Genomic DNA, 17781 nt, shown 5'->3' on the forward strand with positions numbered 1-17781 from the left:
GTGGCCCACGAGTCGTGCTGTAGTCGAAATGCCGAGACGTGAGCCAACTTCGCTTGTTCCACATAAGACAGGGATCGTTTCTGCCCATGACGAGACTTGCCCGATGTTGTTTTGATTCCGCTTGGTCCACTTCTTCGGATTCGGATTTGTTCGTGAATTCTCATTCGTCTTCAGATTCTTATTCCCCTCTCACCTTCACCGCTCTGCATGATGGCGTCTCTTCCTGACCCACTGATCTTTTGCTGAGCGTCACCCTCAACTTCTTCATTTGTACCAGCGCCTTCTTCGACAGTCTCCTCCTTCTTATCATCGGCCGCAAGAGTCGCGTGCGGTCGAAACTGTTGAGCTTGTGCACGTCCAACGGGTTTCTCCTTCTCCGAGCGTGTCTGCGCGCTGTCTAAGCGTCGTCTCTCTAGCCTGCGTGTTCCCTCCTCTGCGCGAGCCTTCTCATCCATCTGCGCATTGATGTCGGCGGTCTTGTGCGTGCGTCCCATCTAGTATGTCCCGGATCGAAGTCGAGCTGGGACTGCCGCGTGGCGCCAAAGTGGTGGCTGGGAGACAGAACTGAATAAATTACTGAATCCCTCCACCTGGAGAATATATGGGTATATAAGAGTATAATCCCTGTACGACATAACTTGAACTCGACAGTTACCCTTTTTTGAAGCACCTAAGCTCCTACCGGTACTATCCCCCCAATCGTACCGATTTGCCAAAAATGCATAAGAGGCACATCGATTACAATTTATACAGGTAGACATTGACCTAAATATTAGGGAATGATTCTTTTTTTCACATACATTTACAATGACGGACTGCCATTTTTAGCTTCTAAAAATGTCGGAAAATATCTGCAAAGCCCAAATCAGCTAGTTACTGTGCTTTGCTGATGAAATGTCGCTCGGCTTTATGGCCTAGACCTAGCAAGACTGGCTCCTCAAAACAGGCGTAAAACTAAGATAAATCAGCTGACCAAGAATCAATTTATCTGCACTCAATTTGCGCTCAAAAGGCCAAATCGACACTGTCGTAGCTCGATATATTAGTCACTCTAGCCAGATCGATATATCCATTTTTATAACCTCGATAAATAAAAACGATGCACAGCACAATATAGTGTGTCAAGTACAAACGCTTATAATTAAGCATCTTCACTTTTTAGCTACTCAGCTTAGTAGCGGTCCATGTAGATCTCTTTCATCCAAGTCTAATACGTATTATTGGGCAAAATTTGGGTTTGCAAATCGCTTGAACTTGTGTTAACGGTCTTAGAGGTCCGACGAGAACCCTACCAGAACCTTTGCCATCTCTATGTTGTAACCTATGTATACTGATATCGGGCTGTTAAAGATTCTTCCTCATTGGCGTTCTATCGGGCTCACGCAAAGAAGATGGGACCATAGCTGTGACGGGGTCACACAGCACCTTGCACAGAGGAAGTGCTTAAGGGTATTAATTACCCGAGTGAACGTTAGTCCACGTGTTCCCGGCCTCAAAGGGAACGGTTTGCTACTTAGAAGAGTAGATTTAAGACTGATGTATTTATAAGTAAGATAAGCTTGGGTCTCATACAATCTAGAGGTTACCTATAGTGGAGCTAAGTAGTCATACACTGACTGGCTCCGAGAGCACCTGGTACCGTGTACCAGGTGTCCACAAGAGTGACGGGTCACTCTTTATGTAACATGGGGCACACTGGATTGTACCCCGTTACATCCTCCCGCACTTAGCTGAGAATCATCAATCACAACTGATTTTCCAATCAGAAGTGAGAGAATGAAAACACCAAAAGGTGAATTCTCACACTGAGCAGCCACGAGACTGGCGCGGCTCTCCGTCGCACCCACAGTGACGTGTGCTGCCAAAGCTCACTGGGATTTGCAATCCTATGCTCACAACTATGTTGGCCGCAAAGCCTACACTCAGAGCTGCCTTAGCTCCTGCGCTAGCGCGCGTACAGTGCTTTGGCACAGGGTGCAATAGCATCCGAACGTGTGGCATTCGCCCACAGTTCGCACCAGAGGACACGACAGTCCTCGCGAACGCGTCCGGAGCATGGTGTCTCCCGCGAGGGACGACACCGAGAAGGGCAACACCTTCCCCAGCACTAGAGGGAGCTCTCAGCTCACCTCGGACCATGCCTTTGGCTCCAGTAAGGATCCTTCCTTGCGGGCGGAGCTTCTGCCACGCTCTCTTCGTGTCTTGGTCACCATACTAACGGCGCGTAGGTGTCCTTCATCGACACTGTGTACCGTGACGGTACACAACCGTGGTGTAGGTGTCTCCCATCGACACCATGTACCGTACGGTACTAACCTTTGGTGCGGTACGCCCACCACAAGGCTGCCATGTTTGGCGGCAACAGCTTCTGCTGTGCTGTCGCCTGAACAAACTCATGGCCAGTGCTCACATCATGCACGATTCATGTGCAAGCACAGTGTACAGGTCCATGGGCCCGTACACGAGGTACGCTGTGTACGACACGTACCACAGCTACCATTAGTGCTCCGTGCACTTCATGTGTGTCATGCACGGCGAGTTCATTACGTGGAACTCCTGGCAGGCAGCTCGACAGCAGCCAGTGCCGATGCACGGTACGTGCGCTGACTCACAGCGTCCAGAGCGCTTCGGGTCGTGGTATGGTGCATATCTATTGCACCTATACCAGTGTCTGTCATAGACACCATGTACCTTGGTAGTACTCGACCGTGGTGGGGCATATCTCACCACCATGCCACTGCGGCGTTGGTGTCTGGCATTGACACCGAGTACTCACGGGTACCAACCCATGGTGAGGCAAGCTGCCATCACCACGGTGTCATGCTTGGTGCGGCACCAGTTACGACTGCGTGCCTTGCCTCGACCATCACCTGGTCAGTTGTGTGTGCACTCGTGCACCACACTTGGGTAACGGATCCACGGCCCATTATACCCAGCGCGTTGCGTACATCACGTACCGCAACCGCTTTGTCGGCGGGTGAGACGTTCCGTTCTCCCTACTCGACAGGTCGCTCATGACCAAGGGACCAGTGCGTTGATTGCACTAGGCCCGCGCTTCGCCTCCTGTGTGGTTGCTTGCAACCCCAGCACTGCTGATTCGCTCAGCGATTCCGAGGCACCTTGCGCCAGTGGCTATCTTCGCCACTATGTCTTGTTCGGCTAGGGCTACCGCAGCTCTAGCCCGGCTGTTCGCCTCCAGCCTGCAGTCGCTGTACGTCGACGCCTGGTTCCGTAAGAACCTTGGTCTTACCTCAAGACCAGGGATGAAAGGTATTTCCGAGCCTCTCCCCCACTTACACTTGAGACTATTGAGTCTCTCGTGGCTTCTAATAGCCACTGGCAGGCGCAATGGCTCTCCGCCCTGTGCACTGCGTCGGTATGGTCGACCGCGTCGGCCGTGTCGATCGAAGGCATTCAGCCTTCGCGTCAGCAGTTTGAGTCTGCGCGACTTGACGTCGAGCGAGTTGCTCACGTCTGGCGAGGCTAAGACAACCTCACGCCTCGAGCCAATGGCTCTGTGTGCGGAGCTATGTTACCCACCTTGGTTGTGTGGAACTCTGTTACCCACACCGGAAGCGCATATAGCGACTTCCTTATCAGTTATGGTCTGAGTGACCTTGCGTGGAGCTTTGTTACCCACGCTTGGAGCACCGAATGTCGGTACCTTCGCTGCTTGGGAACTTGTTACCCGCAATGTGGACCTATGTTACCCACCTGGTGAATGCCCTTCGGCACCACCACTGTCGAAGCTCATACGGCGCGACGACCTTCGGTGTTGGGATCAGCTGACGTGGCAGACTCGCACACACACCGGACAGAGTTGGTGTCCACCGACCGAGTCAGAGGAATTCGGGTCCTGGACTCCGAGTCGCTTGAAGCGACGTCGGCCTGAACAAGGTTCCGACCCGACTTGCGGCGGCTGACGTGACTTGGCACTTTGTTACCCACGTCGTGATGTCTCGTTGACGACATCAGAGGCACTCGAGACCTCGTGTGGCACTGTGTTACCCACACAGGAGGCATGGACAATGCCTTCCACTTCAGTTATAGTCTGGGCGACTGCGTGTGGTACTGTGTTATCCACACAGGAAGCGCATTCAGCGCCTTCCTCTTCAGTCAAAATCTGGGCGACCGTGTGGTTCTCAGTTACCCACCTGGTTAGCGCTTAAAGGCATAATCACTGTCGAAGCCCGTGCGGCGCGACGACCTTCGGTGGTGGACGCTGCTGGTGTAGTAGGTCCACAGGCCGGGCAAAGCCCCACGCCCGTGGCATTGCCGCAGCGGAGCATGGTCTTGCTGTACGCAGAGCTGTCGGCGCGTTGACAGCTCCGTGACGCTTCTGCGTCCTGGCGGTCTGTATCAGACGCCCCAGTCATGACGGAGGTAGGAACATGACTCACCAATGTTCCGTCATAGACCTGGAGTGGTAGGCTTTTCTCAGTCTTGCCACACCAAAGTCCGGGCTGTGCCTTATGTTCGGCACAGCCATGTTGTTCATGGCGAGAACTGCGAGCGACACCGCGGTGCGCGAGTTCATCGAGCCGAAACGTTCAGGTCCGTTGAGGACCATTGGTACTTCCTTCACCGTACCAAAGGCTAGTCCACTAAGGACCAGCCCACGACCGCCACTCTGACATAGAGTGCAGTCGGATGTCGCTATGCCAAGCAACGTTCCGGCGGCGTATCAACGCCCCAGAACTCATCAAACATTCAAGGGGTACCGTACCCCCCTACACCGAGTGTAATACCAGCAGCCCATCACTGCCCTTCACCGGTTTGAGAGAACCACGTCTCTCTGGGCTAAGTCCCGTAGTGCGCACAACCTGCACACCGATCACGAAAACTTAACGCTCTTCAGTAGGGCATACTGCCTCTACTGGTGGCCGGAGAGCCTTCGTTCACCTAGCCGTGGCCTGTGCCACCGGACTTGGGGCCCACGGGCCGTCTTCTTCCCGAGGACTAGCGAGGGACACACACGCTTGTAGTGTCCATGTCCGCCGCATCCATAGCAGCGGACCAAGCTTTCGACTGAGCTTAAGTCCATGGGTTCGGGCTCGCTGCACGCACCGGTATCAACGGGCTGCGTGCCAGCAGGAGCAACAGCGTCATTGCTGCGATGCTCCGCCTCCCAAGGAACGCCATTCTCATCGTGGCGATGTTCCTCTTCCCGAGGAGTACCAGCCTGCTTGTGGCTGTACTCTTCTTGGAGGGTGATTCGAATCGCCTCCTCCATAGTTGTCCCTTGCACCCGGAATAGCTGGGTGCGAGCAGGACCGACCTTCAGGCCGTCCATGAAGACTGTTGTCTTGACGTCTTCAGGCAGAGGATTCCCTGCCAGAGATGCCACCAACGTGCGCATCTCTTGCGCGTACTCCTGCAGCCCACGTTTACCTTGCTTACACGCGAGAAAGCGTGAGCGCTGGCGGAACTCGTTGTTCGCCGGTAGGAACGCGGCTCGAAGCTGCTCACACAGCTGAGCCCAGGATGCAAAGCATCCAGGAGATGTCGTCTCCCTGGTGTATGCCAAGTGCTTGGCACGTCCACCAAGGTTGGAAAGCGCAAGCGCCACCCGAACTGGCTCGTCCGAGATGAGACCCGCCTTCATGGCGATCTCCACCTCACGGACCCAGAAGTGAAGGTTCTCTCCTTCCTTCCCCTCAAACGCGGGGACCTTCAGCCAAACCAGCTTAGGCCTGGTTGCCTGGGGAGCGGCCATCGTGGCCTCCAAGCTCCCGCGGACGTGAGCGATGAGACCACGCTCGTAGGTCTCAAACGCGGTCACGCGCTCTTGTTGCTCGGCAGGCGTCGCCGCCGCCAAGCTGCGAAGGACATCTTGTCCAAAGATGCCTCCCATCTTCCAAACAGACTCGTACTGTGAGTCGTTCAAGCGAGGAAACTCGTTTCGGTCCATCTTGGCTCAAACGTTGAGCGCACAGAGGATTTAGGTAGTTCAATCTACCCGCGATGGTGTTGGATTGACTACGAGTGCTACCAAGTGTGACGGGGTCACACAGCACCTTGCACAGAGGAAGTGCTTAAGGGTATTAATTATCCGAGTGAACGTTAGTCCACGTGTTCCCGGCCTCAAAGGGAACGGTTTGCTACTTAGAAGAGTAGATTTAAGACGGATGTATTTATAAGTAAGATAAGCTTGGGTCTCATACAATCTAGAGGTTACCTATAGTGGAGCTAAGTAGTCATGCACTGACTGGCTCCGAGAGCACCTGGTACCGTGTACCAGGTGTCCACAAGAGTGACGGGTCACGCTTTATGTAACATGGGGCACACCGGATTGTACCCCGTTACAATAGCTCTCGGAGGGCCCTGACACCGTGACCGGCGACTGGGAAGTCGAAGAAGGCTTCACACTTAGCGGTACTCTGCTTGCCAAAGGCGCTGATAGCATGGAAGAGGCACTGCTGAAATGCAGAGCTACTGCAAGCGGCGACTGTCAGTGGTGGTGACGTCCGTGGTGCTCACCCTCCGCAGAGTCAGCCCAACGTCAGCATTATTGCACAACAGTACATTGCGGCACTCTACAACAATAGCAGCCATCATGTGGCGACAGAGGATCAAGTCTCTCAGGCTGTCGATACAAAGGAGGTGTATGGGGTGCTTTCGCTGTTTTCACTGGTGGAATTAAGGTTCGCCTGTGCAAATGGACATCTGACGTACTTACAATAGATGGTCATGCTGCCTTCACAGAGAGTGAGTTTAATGCCTATCTGGGCCTTGAAATTGCAATGCGAATTTGCCCCATGAATAAAATAGCAGTGTTTTGGTCAACGACGGCACTACTGCCCATGTTTGAAACCCATGATGAAATCCACGATAAATCATGGACATGCCCATGATCGGTCAGGTATTTTATTTTGCACCATACGGATCCAAATCCCCAACGCCTACCCTACAGTACCCCATTCTCCGGCTGAAGACGAGTGAACTATAAAGCGTGGCGCCGCCGCCGCCGCTGAAGTCTGCCCCTCCGCTAAAAAATCCCGCGCGCCCCGCGTAAGCTGCCACAGCGATCCGTTGGGTTGTGTAAAGGAGCCGCCGCCAAAACCGTTCGTAACGGACCGATGGTTACGACGCGCAGTTTGAGTGCCAAAAGAACCCGCGAGGGCACGGAGGTCGACATGGACGTGGACCCTGACCAGGAAATGGACGTAAGCCAGGGCCAGGCCACCAGCAAAGCAGAGGACAACAAGGACGAGGAACGCGACGGTGATGGAGATGACAGTGAGGACGCTTCCAGTGCTGAAGACGACAGTGATGAAGTGGCGCCCGCCGATGATGATGCGTTGGACGAGACCAGCGGCGGCTCTCGCCATTACGGCGCTCGCAAACGTGCCAAGCAGGCGACGAGCGTTTGTTCAGACGAGTTGCTAGGCCGCGCAGAGGACAAGTCAGATAGCGCGGCAGAGTCTGACCCTGCGCGTCGACCTCCCGGCAATTACGTCAAGGTGGAGGTCCATGTTGACCCGCCTCAAACGTAACATGCAAACTGGGACGCGTGGTTGGAATACCTTGAGGTGTATCAGGCCAAAACTCATCAGATGCTGCGGATCAGGGAGGTGCTCACCAACAAGACCAAGAACGAGCGCGTGCTGAAGACCAAACGCGGTAGCAGTGGGGCTGGTGTTGTACCTAAGGAGCTCGATCCCTACTTCCGTGTGTACATATGTACACACGGATGGAAGCCCCGCAAGTCGCGAACGGCTGGGAAGGCTGGCAAACGTGCTCGCCGCCAGGTCCGCACGACTGAATGTCCGCTGCGGTTCGTCGTGCAGTGGTGTGAGAAGGGCACCGGCTGGAATCTCCGTGTTCAAAACGGCGTATGGGTTCACAACCACCCAGTGGGCCACGCAACATTCAGAACCTACCCGGAGCAGCGTGGGGTTGGTAACCCCAACCTGCAAGATCATGTGAATGGGATGCTGTCGGCCTGCGCGCGGCGTCGGAAGATCTACGCTTTCTTGGTGTCGAATGACCAGAGCATCATCAAGCGCGATGTTGACAACTTGGTGCAGAAACATGCCGCTGGTGATTCGTCAATGGACGAAGACGATGCAGTTGCCAGTGGGCTTGGTGCTTTTGCGGCAGCGGATCCCGAGAACCTCATAAGTGTGGACGAAACTCATACAGGTAAGACAGGGGTGATCTCGTTGACGTCCAAGCACATGCGGCGCATGTACTATCGATTTAGCGAGTTCCTGATGATCGACTGTACGCACAAGACAAACAGGTAGTGTTCATGATTATCTATATCTGATCCATGATTAATCCATGACTGAGATTTACTGAGCGTGTGCTGATCAGTACCAACTACCAGCTCTGTACGTTCATGGTGGTGAATGACCACGGCAAGGGCGTCCCAGTACAGCACTCACTACTCGAGACCAACTCGGACTGGCACATGGACCGCGCGTGTGATCACTTCAAGCGCGCGCACCAAGGGCGCTTCAACATGCTGCGTGTGATCATGGTGGATAAGGATCTAAACGAGATCCGCATTTTGCGCAGCCACTTTCCTGAGGCCCAGATACTGATATCTGTGTTTCATGTGATCAAGTACCTGAAGGAGAAGCGGGCGAAACCGGAGTACCCCAAATTGTTGACACAAGACTCCTCTCAGATCGACGCGGCCATCCATAGTATGATTTACGCGCCCGGCAACGACGAGTACGAGCAACACAAGTCAGCACTGCAAGGTTTATGCTCCAGGATGGATATGGAGGCTTTCTACAATTACTTTGAGCGTAATTGGGACTCGTGCAAGGACATGTGGGTTCTGTGGCACCGCAACAAGCTTCCGCACTTCCGCGTACACACCAACAACCATCTGGAGAGTTGGTTTGGCAAGTTTAAGACCGGGGTCAAGAGCTCTACCAGGATGTCAGCGTGCATCGAGGCACTAGTGGAATCCGATATGCTGGAGAAGAACGAGTATCGCCACCAGCACGATAAGGTCGGTCGTTTTGTCAACTCTAACTACGACAAAGAGATGGCAATGGTGCTGCGTTTCACCACCCACCATGCAGCCAAAGCAGTGGAGCCTCAGTATGCCGCTGGTCTTCATAAGGCTGACACGTACAGGTTCGAGCCGGACCCAGTCGAGCCAGGTGTCGTAACGGTGAGTGGTAAGAAGCACGTACACCGGATCCAGCTGATCGACTGGACATGCAACTGTGAGTTTGCATTATCTATGCGGCTTCCATGCCGCCATGTCATTGCGTATCGCAAGCATACGGGTGTGAAGGACAACGTCATTCCCTGGAATCGCATAGACGAGAGGTAAGTAATGAGACGGTAATGCGCATCTTTGATTGAACTAACCAGCGTGCCCATGTTTTTTCCATGATTGATCCATGATTGTTGCAGATGGACGAGCACTTCAGCCGATCTCCCCCGAACTCGGCAGGTTGCATATCGCGTCAGCGGCGAAGAGAAGAAATCAAGTAAACGAGCTCTCCGTACACCTGGCCAGCGCTACAAGGAGGCACTACGGGCCACTCAGCGTATTGCATCCGAGCTGGCGGATATTGATGATGACGCTGAGTTTGACGAAATGCTCCAGTTCCTGCTTGGCCAGTGGAACAACGTCCGACAGAGGAAGCGCGACAATAACAACTTGACCTCACAAGAGAACGAGGACACGAGGTCCGCGCCCCGCAAATACGAAGACTATTTGCCCGATGGAGTTGTGTGCGAGGAGGTCGGTCCGAAAGCAATCAGTAGATCTCCAGCCGCGGCAAACGTCACCTCGACCGCACTGGTGCCCTTCACTATTAGAATCAACCAGAAAGCACCCAAAACAGGCCGTCCCAAAAAAGACGAGAAGCAAGCTGCTGTAAAAGAACGAGTTGACGAGAAGTGGTACCAGGCAGGACAAGCAGGCCGGCGCCTCGCAGGCTAAGTGACGCTGTTGGACCTCGCAGCCGCGCTTGATCGAGATAAACCTGGACTTGAAGAAACTCGAAGGCGACTCTCTGGTGTGCTCGTCCGCTACCAGTCGTTCGCCGCAAAAAAGCCGACGTTCTCCAGGATAAAAAAACCTGATTTGATCCAGGATCCGTTTTACATCCTGCCGGACAATCTCATCGAGTCGTGTTTCAAATTGCTGCCATTGCATAACTGTAAAAATACTGCAGTTGATTTGCGGACACCGCCTACGGCAAATTCAAAGCAAGACGCCGTCGAAGTAATCCAGATCGCGCAGATCGGTGCGTTCAACCGCAAGCAAATTGAGACCTTCCGCCGCATCTCTCAGCTTAAGGCTCACGTGAAGCAAGGGCTGGGATTGTGCAGATGGCTCCTGAACGACGCTCTCTCGGCGATGCCTGCAGCGTACCACGACACGGTGCGTTATGCCGCAGAGTACGTGTGCAAACTTTACCCAGACGATTGGCTCTCGGGTCTGCCGAAACGGTCGGAAAACCGGTGCATGTCAGTTTACACGGCCGTCCCGCCATTTTGGATGACCGATGCTGCTATTCGTGCCTTGTGTTCTCGACTGGAAATGGACTTTCCGACGTGCCGCTTTGCCGGAGACCAGAAGGCCACCGAAACCAAGCGGCGCACACGAGCGCAGCCCAGCCAAGCGGTCAGCCCTGAGGTCGCGACTAGACTCCGTGAGCTGTGTAGTATGGACGAGGTGGACACGATTCTGATCTCGGTTAATTACGAGAACGAGCATTGGTGCGGCATCGTGGTGAAGCGGAGTGCCAAGCGGATCCTGTTTTACGACCCGCTCAGCACTAAGGCGTACATACGCGCGTGCGAAGAAATTGTGTCGAGCATCTGCATTCAAGTCGAGGCTCTCAGAAACTTTGATAAGTATCACATGCAGAGCCCAATCCAATTTGATCTACACAGCTGCGGCGCATTTGTGTGCTGGTTTTTTATGCGGAACGCCACGCCAGGACTCCCGACTGATATGAGCACCCATGGCCTCGTTGCGCGCCGGTTTGAGTTGATGTACTATATTCTCACCGGGCGATTGCTTCCGCTGCAACCACAAGTAGCTGCACCTGTCCTAGACCAAGATGACGACGACAAATCTCTGCCGGTAACACTGACCGCTACGGTTTAGAGCAGAGATGTGGGATGTTTGACGTGGCGGACGTTTTCAGGTACGAGGTAGCGCAAGTGGAGCGTGTTGCGTGCACCATAAAGCGGTCAGCTAGTGCGTGTGTGCGAAGCACCTGCTCCTTGGGGTAATTAATTGCTAATACACGTCATCGCTTTAACTTGACTCATTATCTCTTTCTGCCATCTTTCTGCATCGACGTGAGTTAGCGTGTTGCTCATCAGTACCTTGTCGAAATCTTTTCAAGCAGTCATGGACTATCCACGTAAAATTTAGACGATCATGGACTTTTGTACATGTGCTGCGTTTCGGGCTCTATAAAAATATGAGCTCGAGGACGCCGAAGATACAAAGATACTTTCAAATCTTGCGTAAATAAAGTATCCGATTTGATGGGTTTTCTGAATCCTGGCCAAAACATGGGATGAATCCTGTATCAATATTTAGGGTTCCATGATTTTGAACATGGGCAGTATCACCGTCCTTTGGTCAAACCGTCGGTTTCTGGGGAATCCAGAATTCATTGAGACCATGACCAGATCACGATTCCAGCAGATCCGAGGGTGCGCTGAAATTGTACCCGCCCAAGCACTTTTTTTATTACAAACATGAGATTTGCATTGGCGTTTTTGCAGGATAAAGGAACATTTCAAGAGCGCTTTGCTGAATTTGCTGTACCTATTGGAGTCAGCAGTATCGATGAAATGACGGTTACGACTAAAGCAAAATCTTAAGTAAAACCATTTATGCCATCCGAGCCTGGGGCTCGGATGGAGTTCGCTTCTATGCGGTTGTTGGATGGAATGCTTTGTACTTGCACTCATTATGGGATAATTAGTCGGGCAATACTTTGCCATCTACCCCTTCTGAAAGATGTACAAGTCTATATCATACCCTGATAATGCTGCTCTGTAATACACTACGTGCCGAAGATGTATTTATTGAGAGTGACTCAGCTACGGCGCTGTGGATTGCAATGACTGGCTATCAGACCCAAGATCTACGATCTCCTACCGGACATAGGCTAGTGGTTTCGGATAACTTCTACACGCACCATACGTTTTGCCAGGCGTTGCAGAAGTTTACCGATGGTGAGATGTATCGCCTTAATACTGTGCGTATTAATTTGGTTGATAAGTGGAAAAGCCAGCAGTAGCAGCAGCCGTACATCGGGTTGATGCTGATGAACGTGATAGCTGGGAGCTTGTGGCCGCTGTTAGTAGTAGCACTTACCAAGATATAGTACCGTTTTTAAAGCACCCAGCCACAAGCCCCATGTCCCGCCTACATCATTACACACAATGCAAATCATGTTTCACAAATAATGAGCCCCGTTCCCTGAGCACCATTCCTATCGTTAATATCTAAATAAGGACATTTTCCACCTTCAAAATCATCTCACACAACCAACATATATTTTCGATCACCTTATAGCCATTGGGCTAATATTTTGAATACACGTATTAAATGTAAAGACAATGTCTGAAATTCAGAAATAGTTTCAGGATTTCATAGATAATTCCTCAAATTCAGCATTAATGAATAATCAAATCAATTCGTTCTAAATCAAATCTTCGACGGCATCGACTAGCTTCGGATCTTTTTCTGCTGTGAAGTTACTTGAATGAAGCCAGATCAAATATGCTTTATCGGTTCCAACAACTTGCTTAATAGGCTTGCCTTGTATTTACCAAAGTTTAGTAAATGCGATCCATCATCGGGTATAAGCGAACTTACTCGAAAGATATTTGACGATATCAGAATCACGTCCAACTAGCATTTCTTGAGAGCGCAGCCAGCGACAGTAGCTGGGGTCCTTCTCAAATACCTCCTTAATGGTGGAGCCTTTGTGCTTGCCGAAACGAGCATTTGTAGTCATGATATCTATATATCGATCAATATTATTAACTCAAATGAATATTTAATATTATTTTGGGGTCGTAAAATCCAATACTTCTCCTGTCAGACGGTTGTAGGTCAGCTCCTGCTCGCTAACAACCAGAACAATCAATTTAGTTTTTTGGCACCCTGCATTCGTGCCCTAAATCTGAATTGCCTGTGGTCGCGCTTCGTGAACCTGCTTACATCGGCGATCAAACATCGATTGATCAACGACCACGTCTGATAGTCAAGCAGGCCGTTGACGAGTTCGGGTGTCAAGTCGCCATTGATCAAGCTAATCTTAGCAATCTTGTCAGCGAACTGACGGAAATCGTAATCATGACTAATATTGAAACCCTGCGTAGAGCCGATGCGGACGTTGAAGGTGCAAATCGACGAGACGGGGTGTAGCGTCCATGGCGCGCTATCAAACGGAGACTGGGGCTGTTGAACAGCAGCAGTAATGAAGAGACCCGTCTGTTCGGCGAAGGGCAATACCATGACACATTTGGCGTTCTAAACACTAGTCGATAGTTGTAGATCGAACGAGGCATTCATTTAAGCTGACAGCTTACCGATGCCCGCGCGTTGATAGAATAGCTGAGCATAGCAGTCATTGTATCGCACCCTTTTCACGGGCTTCGGGATAATAGTATGGGGGCAATCTAGATTTTTGCCATCATTACCGGACATGTGTTTCCAGACGCTAGAGTTGTACTTGCGAGCACCATCCCCTTAAAGACATCCAAATTCATAACAGACGAGTCCTAATTAACACGGAAGCGCAGACAGATTTGAGGGCTCGCCATTAAGTCCAGATCCTTGAAGATGGGATGCAGATCCGTCAGCTTAATTTTAAGAATATAGTTCCACGTTCTCACAATGGAACCAACGAGTCCCGAACCGGCCACGAATGCGCTGTGCGCGGTCTGGTTAGCTATTGTGGTCGAGGCAGCTGTTCCACCCGACATTGGCCAAGTGCTACTAAAATCACTACCAGCAGTGGGAGGGTTAAATAACACCTCTTAACGAGCCCATCGTTAGCAATCGCTGCTCTGCCAAGAGGAGAGGATGGAGTGAATGCCGAGCCGAAAGCTGCATTATTCGAGTATCCATCGCCGTTGGAGGATATGTTGCCCGCGCTGTATGATACGGACCGAGCGGCATCGGGGTAGAGGAAAGCCTCAGCTCCGTGGACCTTTACATATTGAGGAGAGTAGGAAGCCTGAGCTAGGATATAAATCCAAAAGAGTTTATAATCAGCCATAGTGACATCTGTTTTTCCATTCAGCTCAATCGATAACGAATCGATGACATTCGAATTGCCGCACTTCATTGTAGCTGAAAACCTATTAGGGGTTGCCTGATTAGCTGTAGTATGCGTGTTTTTCGTACTCACATTATAGGAGAGCATGATCTACGCATCTCGAAGCGAAGCAAACCCCTCGCTTCCATTCTGCTGAGCGGTAGCTTCAATCGTGATATCACCATTCTGGTACGATCCTTGGTTCAGATCGATAGCGAAGGGCACACGCTTCCCGGTAGATACCTTGATTTCCAGAGTCCTCTTCAGAGGGCTCTGGTAAAGATACCGATCGGATGGTAGTGTTTCAGACATCATTTGATCTATATCGATGAACATATACTTTTAGAAATGAAATAATATGACAGCCCTAATCAAGGGTTTAACGAGCGATCATGATTTGATTGAACTAGTCGAAAAAAACATTATTAAACTCGAAAAAATCTACGAATCATCTAAAATTAGCAAACCGCTTCCGAAAAAGGCTTGTTTTTGATTTTAATACACCCTCCGACACTAAGTGTCGGCCATTGAGCGTCAGTCCACAATCAGGTATACTTCGATAGTATGGGCGAAGGCCCTCCATCAAAGTACGGAATCAGCAAATACAACACCAAGCAATATCAAGGCACCTACGATGAATATTGTGCAATATGGTGCATGCTCCGGCTTTACTCAAAGCAACACAATCAACCAGACGTTTTTAAAATATAGAAGAAATAAATTTAACCTTTCTATAATTAAACTGTTTAGCAAGTATAACAACCATGTTTCGTGACCTAACGATCTCCAGCGATGTGCCGCAGCCAAACTCACCAAAGCACTCAAGACCGGAAAGCTACCTCTAACGAGCGCTCAGCTTTAGGGTGGCGGAGCAGTTATCCATTTTCATCCCTCATCATATGAGAAGGCACCCAAGGCACACAAAGCAGGTCGAGGCGTTCGAATCGATACATGGGATTCAAAAGGGTAAAAAGGGGTCCAAACGAGCTCAGGGCGGATCTATCTAGAATTCGATAAAATCTCGTCTGAAATCCGCTTTCAGCTTCCAATAAAATACAGGAGTACTCTGGCGTTGCAGTACTCACTTTAGCGACCGCATTTAGAGCTCCTCAGGAAGAAATCCCAGTTCGTGCTGCTCTAAACTCTCTGACAGGGGTCGGCATCTATGACAGCGATGATGATGAGAATAAAGCCGGCGGACGTATCACCATGGCAGACGCTAAGAACTCAGCAAGGAACGCTCTATCTTATGCTAAGTGGAAAGGAGTACTAGCCGATGAAGGCGATGCTGACGAGAGGTATAGCCTTTTTAAAGCAGCAAACCCGAGCATGAAACACTAATCAAGTCAGTTCGGGGTGAGGTTTGTCGGCGATACGGAGTTGGTGTGAGTAAGAGACCCGTGAAAGATCCGACGAAGCCAAGACTAAAATGACTGCGGTACGCTATACTTGTCGGCCGTTTTAGATTAAACTAATTCCAGCCTTTTGTGATAAAAAAATAAACCAGCTTTTTTTTTACCCTTAGCAACAACGTGATGCTGACCGAGCTATCTCTAAACTTGACACGTTGATCGTTTTGATCATAAATAGGAATCGTGATGCTTGATCGAGATTCATTAAAACAATTTATCGAGGCATACTAACTAGGCTTATAACTAATCAGCTGGCCAACAGCAGCATCACCTCGATCAAATGCACTCAAAATATCACCAGAAGCAACGTATTCATTCTTGACAAATCGCATCAAACGATATACGACGATGTTGGATGGATTTGAGGGATGATATTCGATAGCTGAGCACTTGATACCGTAGCGGGAGCAGCGGGTAAGTCCCTGTGGTCAAACCAATGCGGCGTTATCAATTACCAGTCGGAGCACACGGATTGTCGTAAGTAGCCCCGTGCCGCTGGTGCTATACAACCCAGTAGCATGTCTAGTATAGCCTGATGGTAAGGTCAATGGAGTGGTACTAAAATCGAACTGGGCAGCATAGTATACGCTATTCTAAGTCAACTGGATACCGAACACATTGTTCGCCGATGGGTCCACTAGAAATGCTCCAGTACTAGCCAGAGCGGTCTGAATGCTTCGATTATTATCCATATACGTAAAGCGATCATCAGGGAGGACGGTTACAATTGTCGATGACGTTCCACCAGTCGGTACCTCAATTCGGAATGAATTGTTCCAGAATTGGCTAGCATCGATGTTATATTCAAAATATACGTAGAAATCGACCGAACCGCGCAAGGGATGCCTTGAAGTCAGCCGCACTGCCTGGGAAGCTGTATCTCCACGATCTATGCATCCATCGACGACTAGGTTAGTCGAATCAGGCTTTACGAAGGAAGCACATATGCTAATGGTATATTAATAACGAGATATTATCCCGATTTCATAATTACTCGTCGGTTCGAATAGGTCGATCGAGATTATACCTCAATTGATCTCTCACGCTACCTATGAGTACGCTCTGTCCTTTCGCTCAGTTGCTCTGTTATAGTGATGAACGATAGATCGCTCGCGACTCCGGACAACTTTAAGTCCTTGAGAACCATTGTTAAATCTCGCTTTGAATTAGCCTTTAAAATCGCTTTGTACTCTGAATTCAAACGTAGCATCTTATCAACGGCAAAATAGCTATGGCTGAGGAAAACGGCACTCAATTTGAAATGCCTCCCTCTTGAAATATGATGGCTGAATACATTCTTCAGGAGTAGCTTGTCGTTGCTGTAAACATCTATGATGAGTAGCTCAGGTTTAATCGAGCTTTGAGGGCCTTTTCGTACTTGATCAACCTATCGTAGACGAATCTGGATCGGCTAATGTGATAAACCCTTCCAATTTGTACCCGAAGATAATCATGCAGCTCCTGGTGTGGATTACATGCAATGGCCGTCAGATGTGCAAACAACTGAGATGAGTTCTTTTGGATAAATACATGTAGACAGAGATGGTTCTTCCCGCTATAGCTCGGATCAAGGGCAATCATTCGGAATAGCGATTTGGTATCCAGTGCTGAGATATCACCCATCGAAGAGGATTTAAACTTCTTCGAAGCAATGCTCCAAAATCGGGGATGGTGATCGTGGATTATCGCTTGATCTATATAGCTCCAAACAAATTGAACTCTGGACTCTTATTTCCAAATCCTATCTTCAATGCAAGCATCTACATCCCAGCATTCTACCTCTCATTAAATGCGAGTAGCTTTTGACCTACTCATACGCTCAGGCATTGTACATCGGGAGGGATAGCTATAGACTAACGTTTCTTAGCGCTGTTTCACCTGACTTAGCAGGTCAAGTGTCAGCCCTTATAGCAGGAACCAACAGTGACACTACCGGTATTGGAACTCTCGTCTGTTCCCGTTTATCCGTAGCTGGATCGCCGACCACTTCGATACCATCATACATCACTGGGATAACGCCTGGGACGGCATCTAGTAGCAACGCGCTCGTGCTAGGGTCCACAGGCAGCATCAGCGAAATTAATGCTATGCCG

At 50.4% G+C, this 17781-nt stretch overlaps 3 protein-coding genes across 3 annotated transcripts; all 3 read right to left on the bottom strand.

The window, feature by feature from the left end:
* Positions 1-13016: 13016 nt before the first annotated feature.
* On the bottom strand, positions 13017-13524 carry PITG_17099 (uncharacterized protein; the record flags this gene model as incomplete). The annotated part of the gene is made up of 3 exons (XM_002896955.1): positions 13017-13130; positions 13175-13408; positions 13495-13524. The coding sequence occupies 3 exons, from the start codon at positions 13522-13524 to the stop codon at positions 13017-13019; spliced, it is 378 nt and encodes a 125-aa protein (XP_002897001.1).
* A 59-nt stretch (positions 13525-13583) lies between these two features.
* PITG_17100 (uncharacterized protein) lies at positions 13584-14237 on the bottom strand (the record flags this gene model as incomplete). Its single annotated transcript, XM_002896956.1, has 4 exons — positions 13584-13598; positions 13657-13704; positions 13747-13951; positions 13993-14237. The coding sequence occupies 4 exons, from the start codon at positions 14235-14237 to the stop codon at positions 13584-13586; spliced, it is 513 nt and encodes a 170-aa protein (XP_002897002.1).
* Positions 14238-16678: 2441 nt separating this feature from the next.
* Positions 16679-17311, bottom strand: PITG_17101 (uncharacterized protein; the record flags this gene model as incomplete). Its single annotated transcript, XM_002896957.1, has 3 exons — positions 16679-16748; positions 16789-17075; positions 17129-17311. The coding sequence occupies 3 exons, from the start codon at positions 17309-17311 to the stop codon at positions 16679-16681; spliced, it is 540 nt and encodes a 179-aa protein (XP_002897003.1).
* Between the last annotated feature and the right edge of the window lie 470 nt (positions 17312-17781).

This window comes from Phytophthora infestans, genomic scaffold (genome assembly GCF_000142945.1).
Source record: "Phytophthora infestans T30-4 supercont1.50 genomic scaffold, whole genome shotgun sequence".
Classification (NCBI taxonomy): Eukaryota; Oomycota; class Peronosporomycetes; order Peronosporales; family Peronosporaceae; genus Phytophthora; species Phytophthora infestans.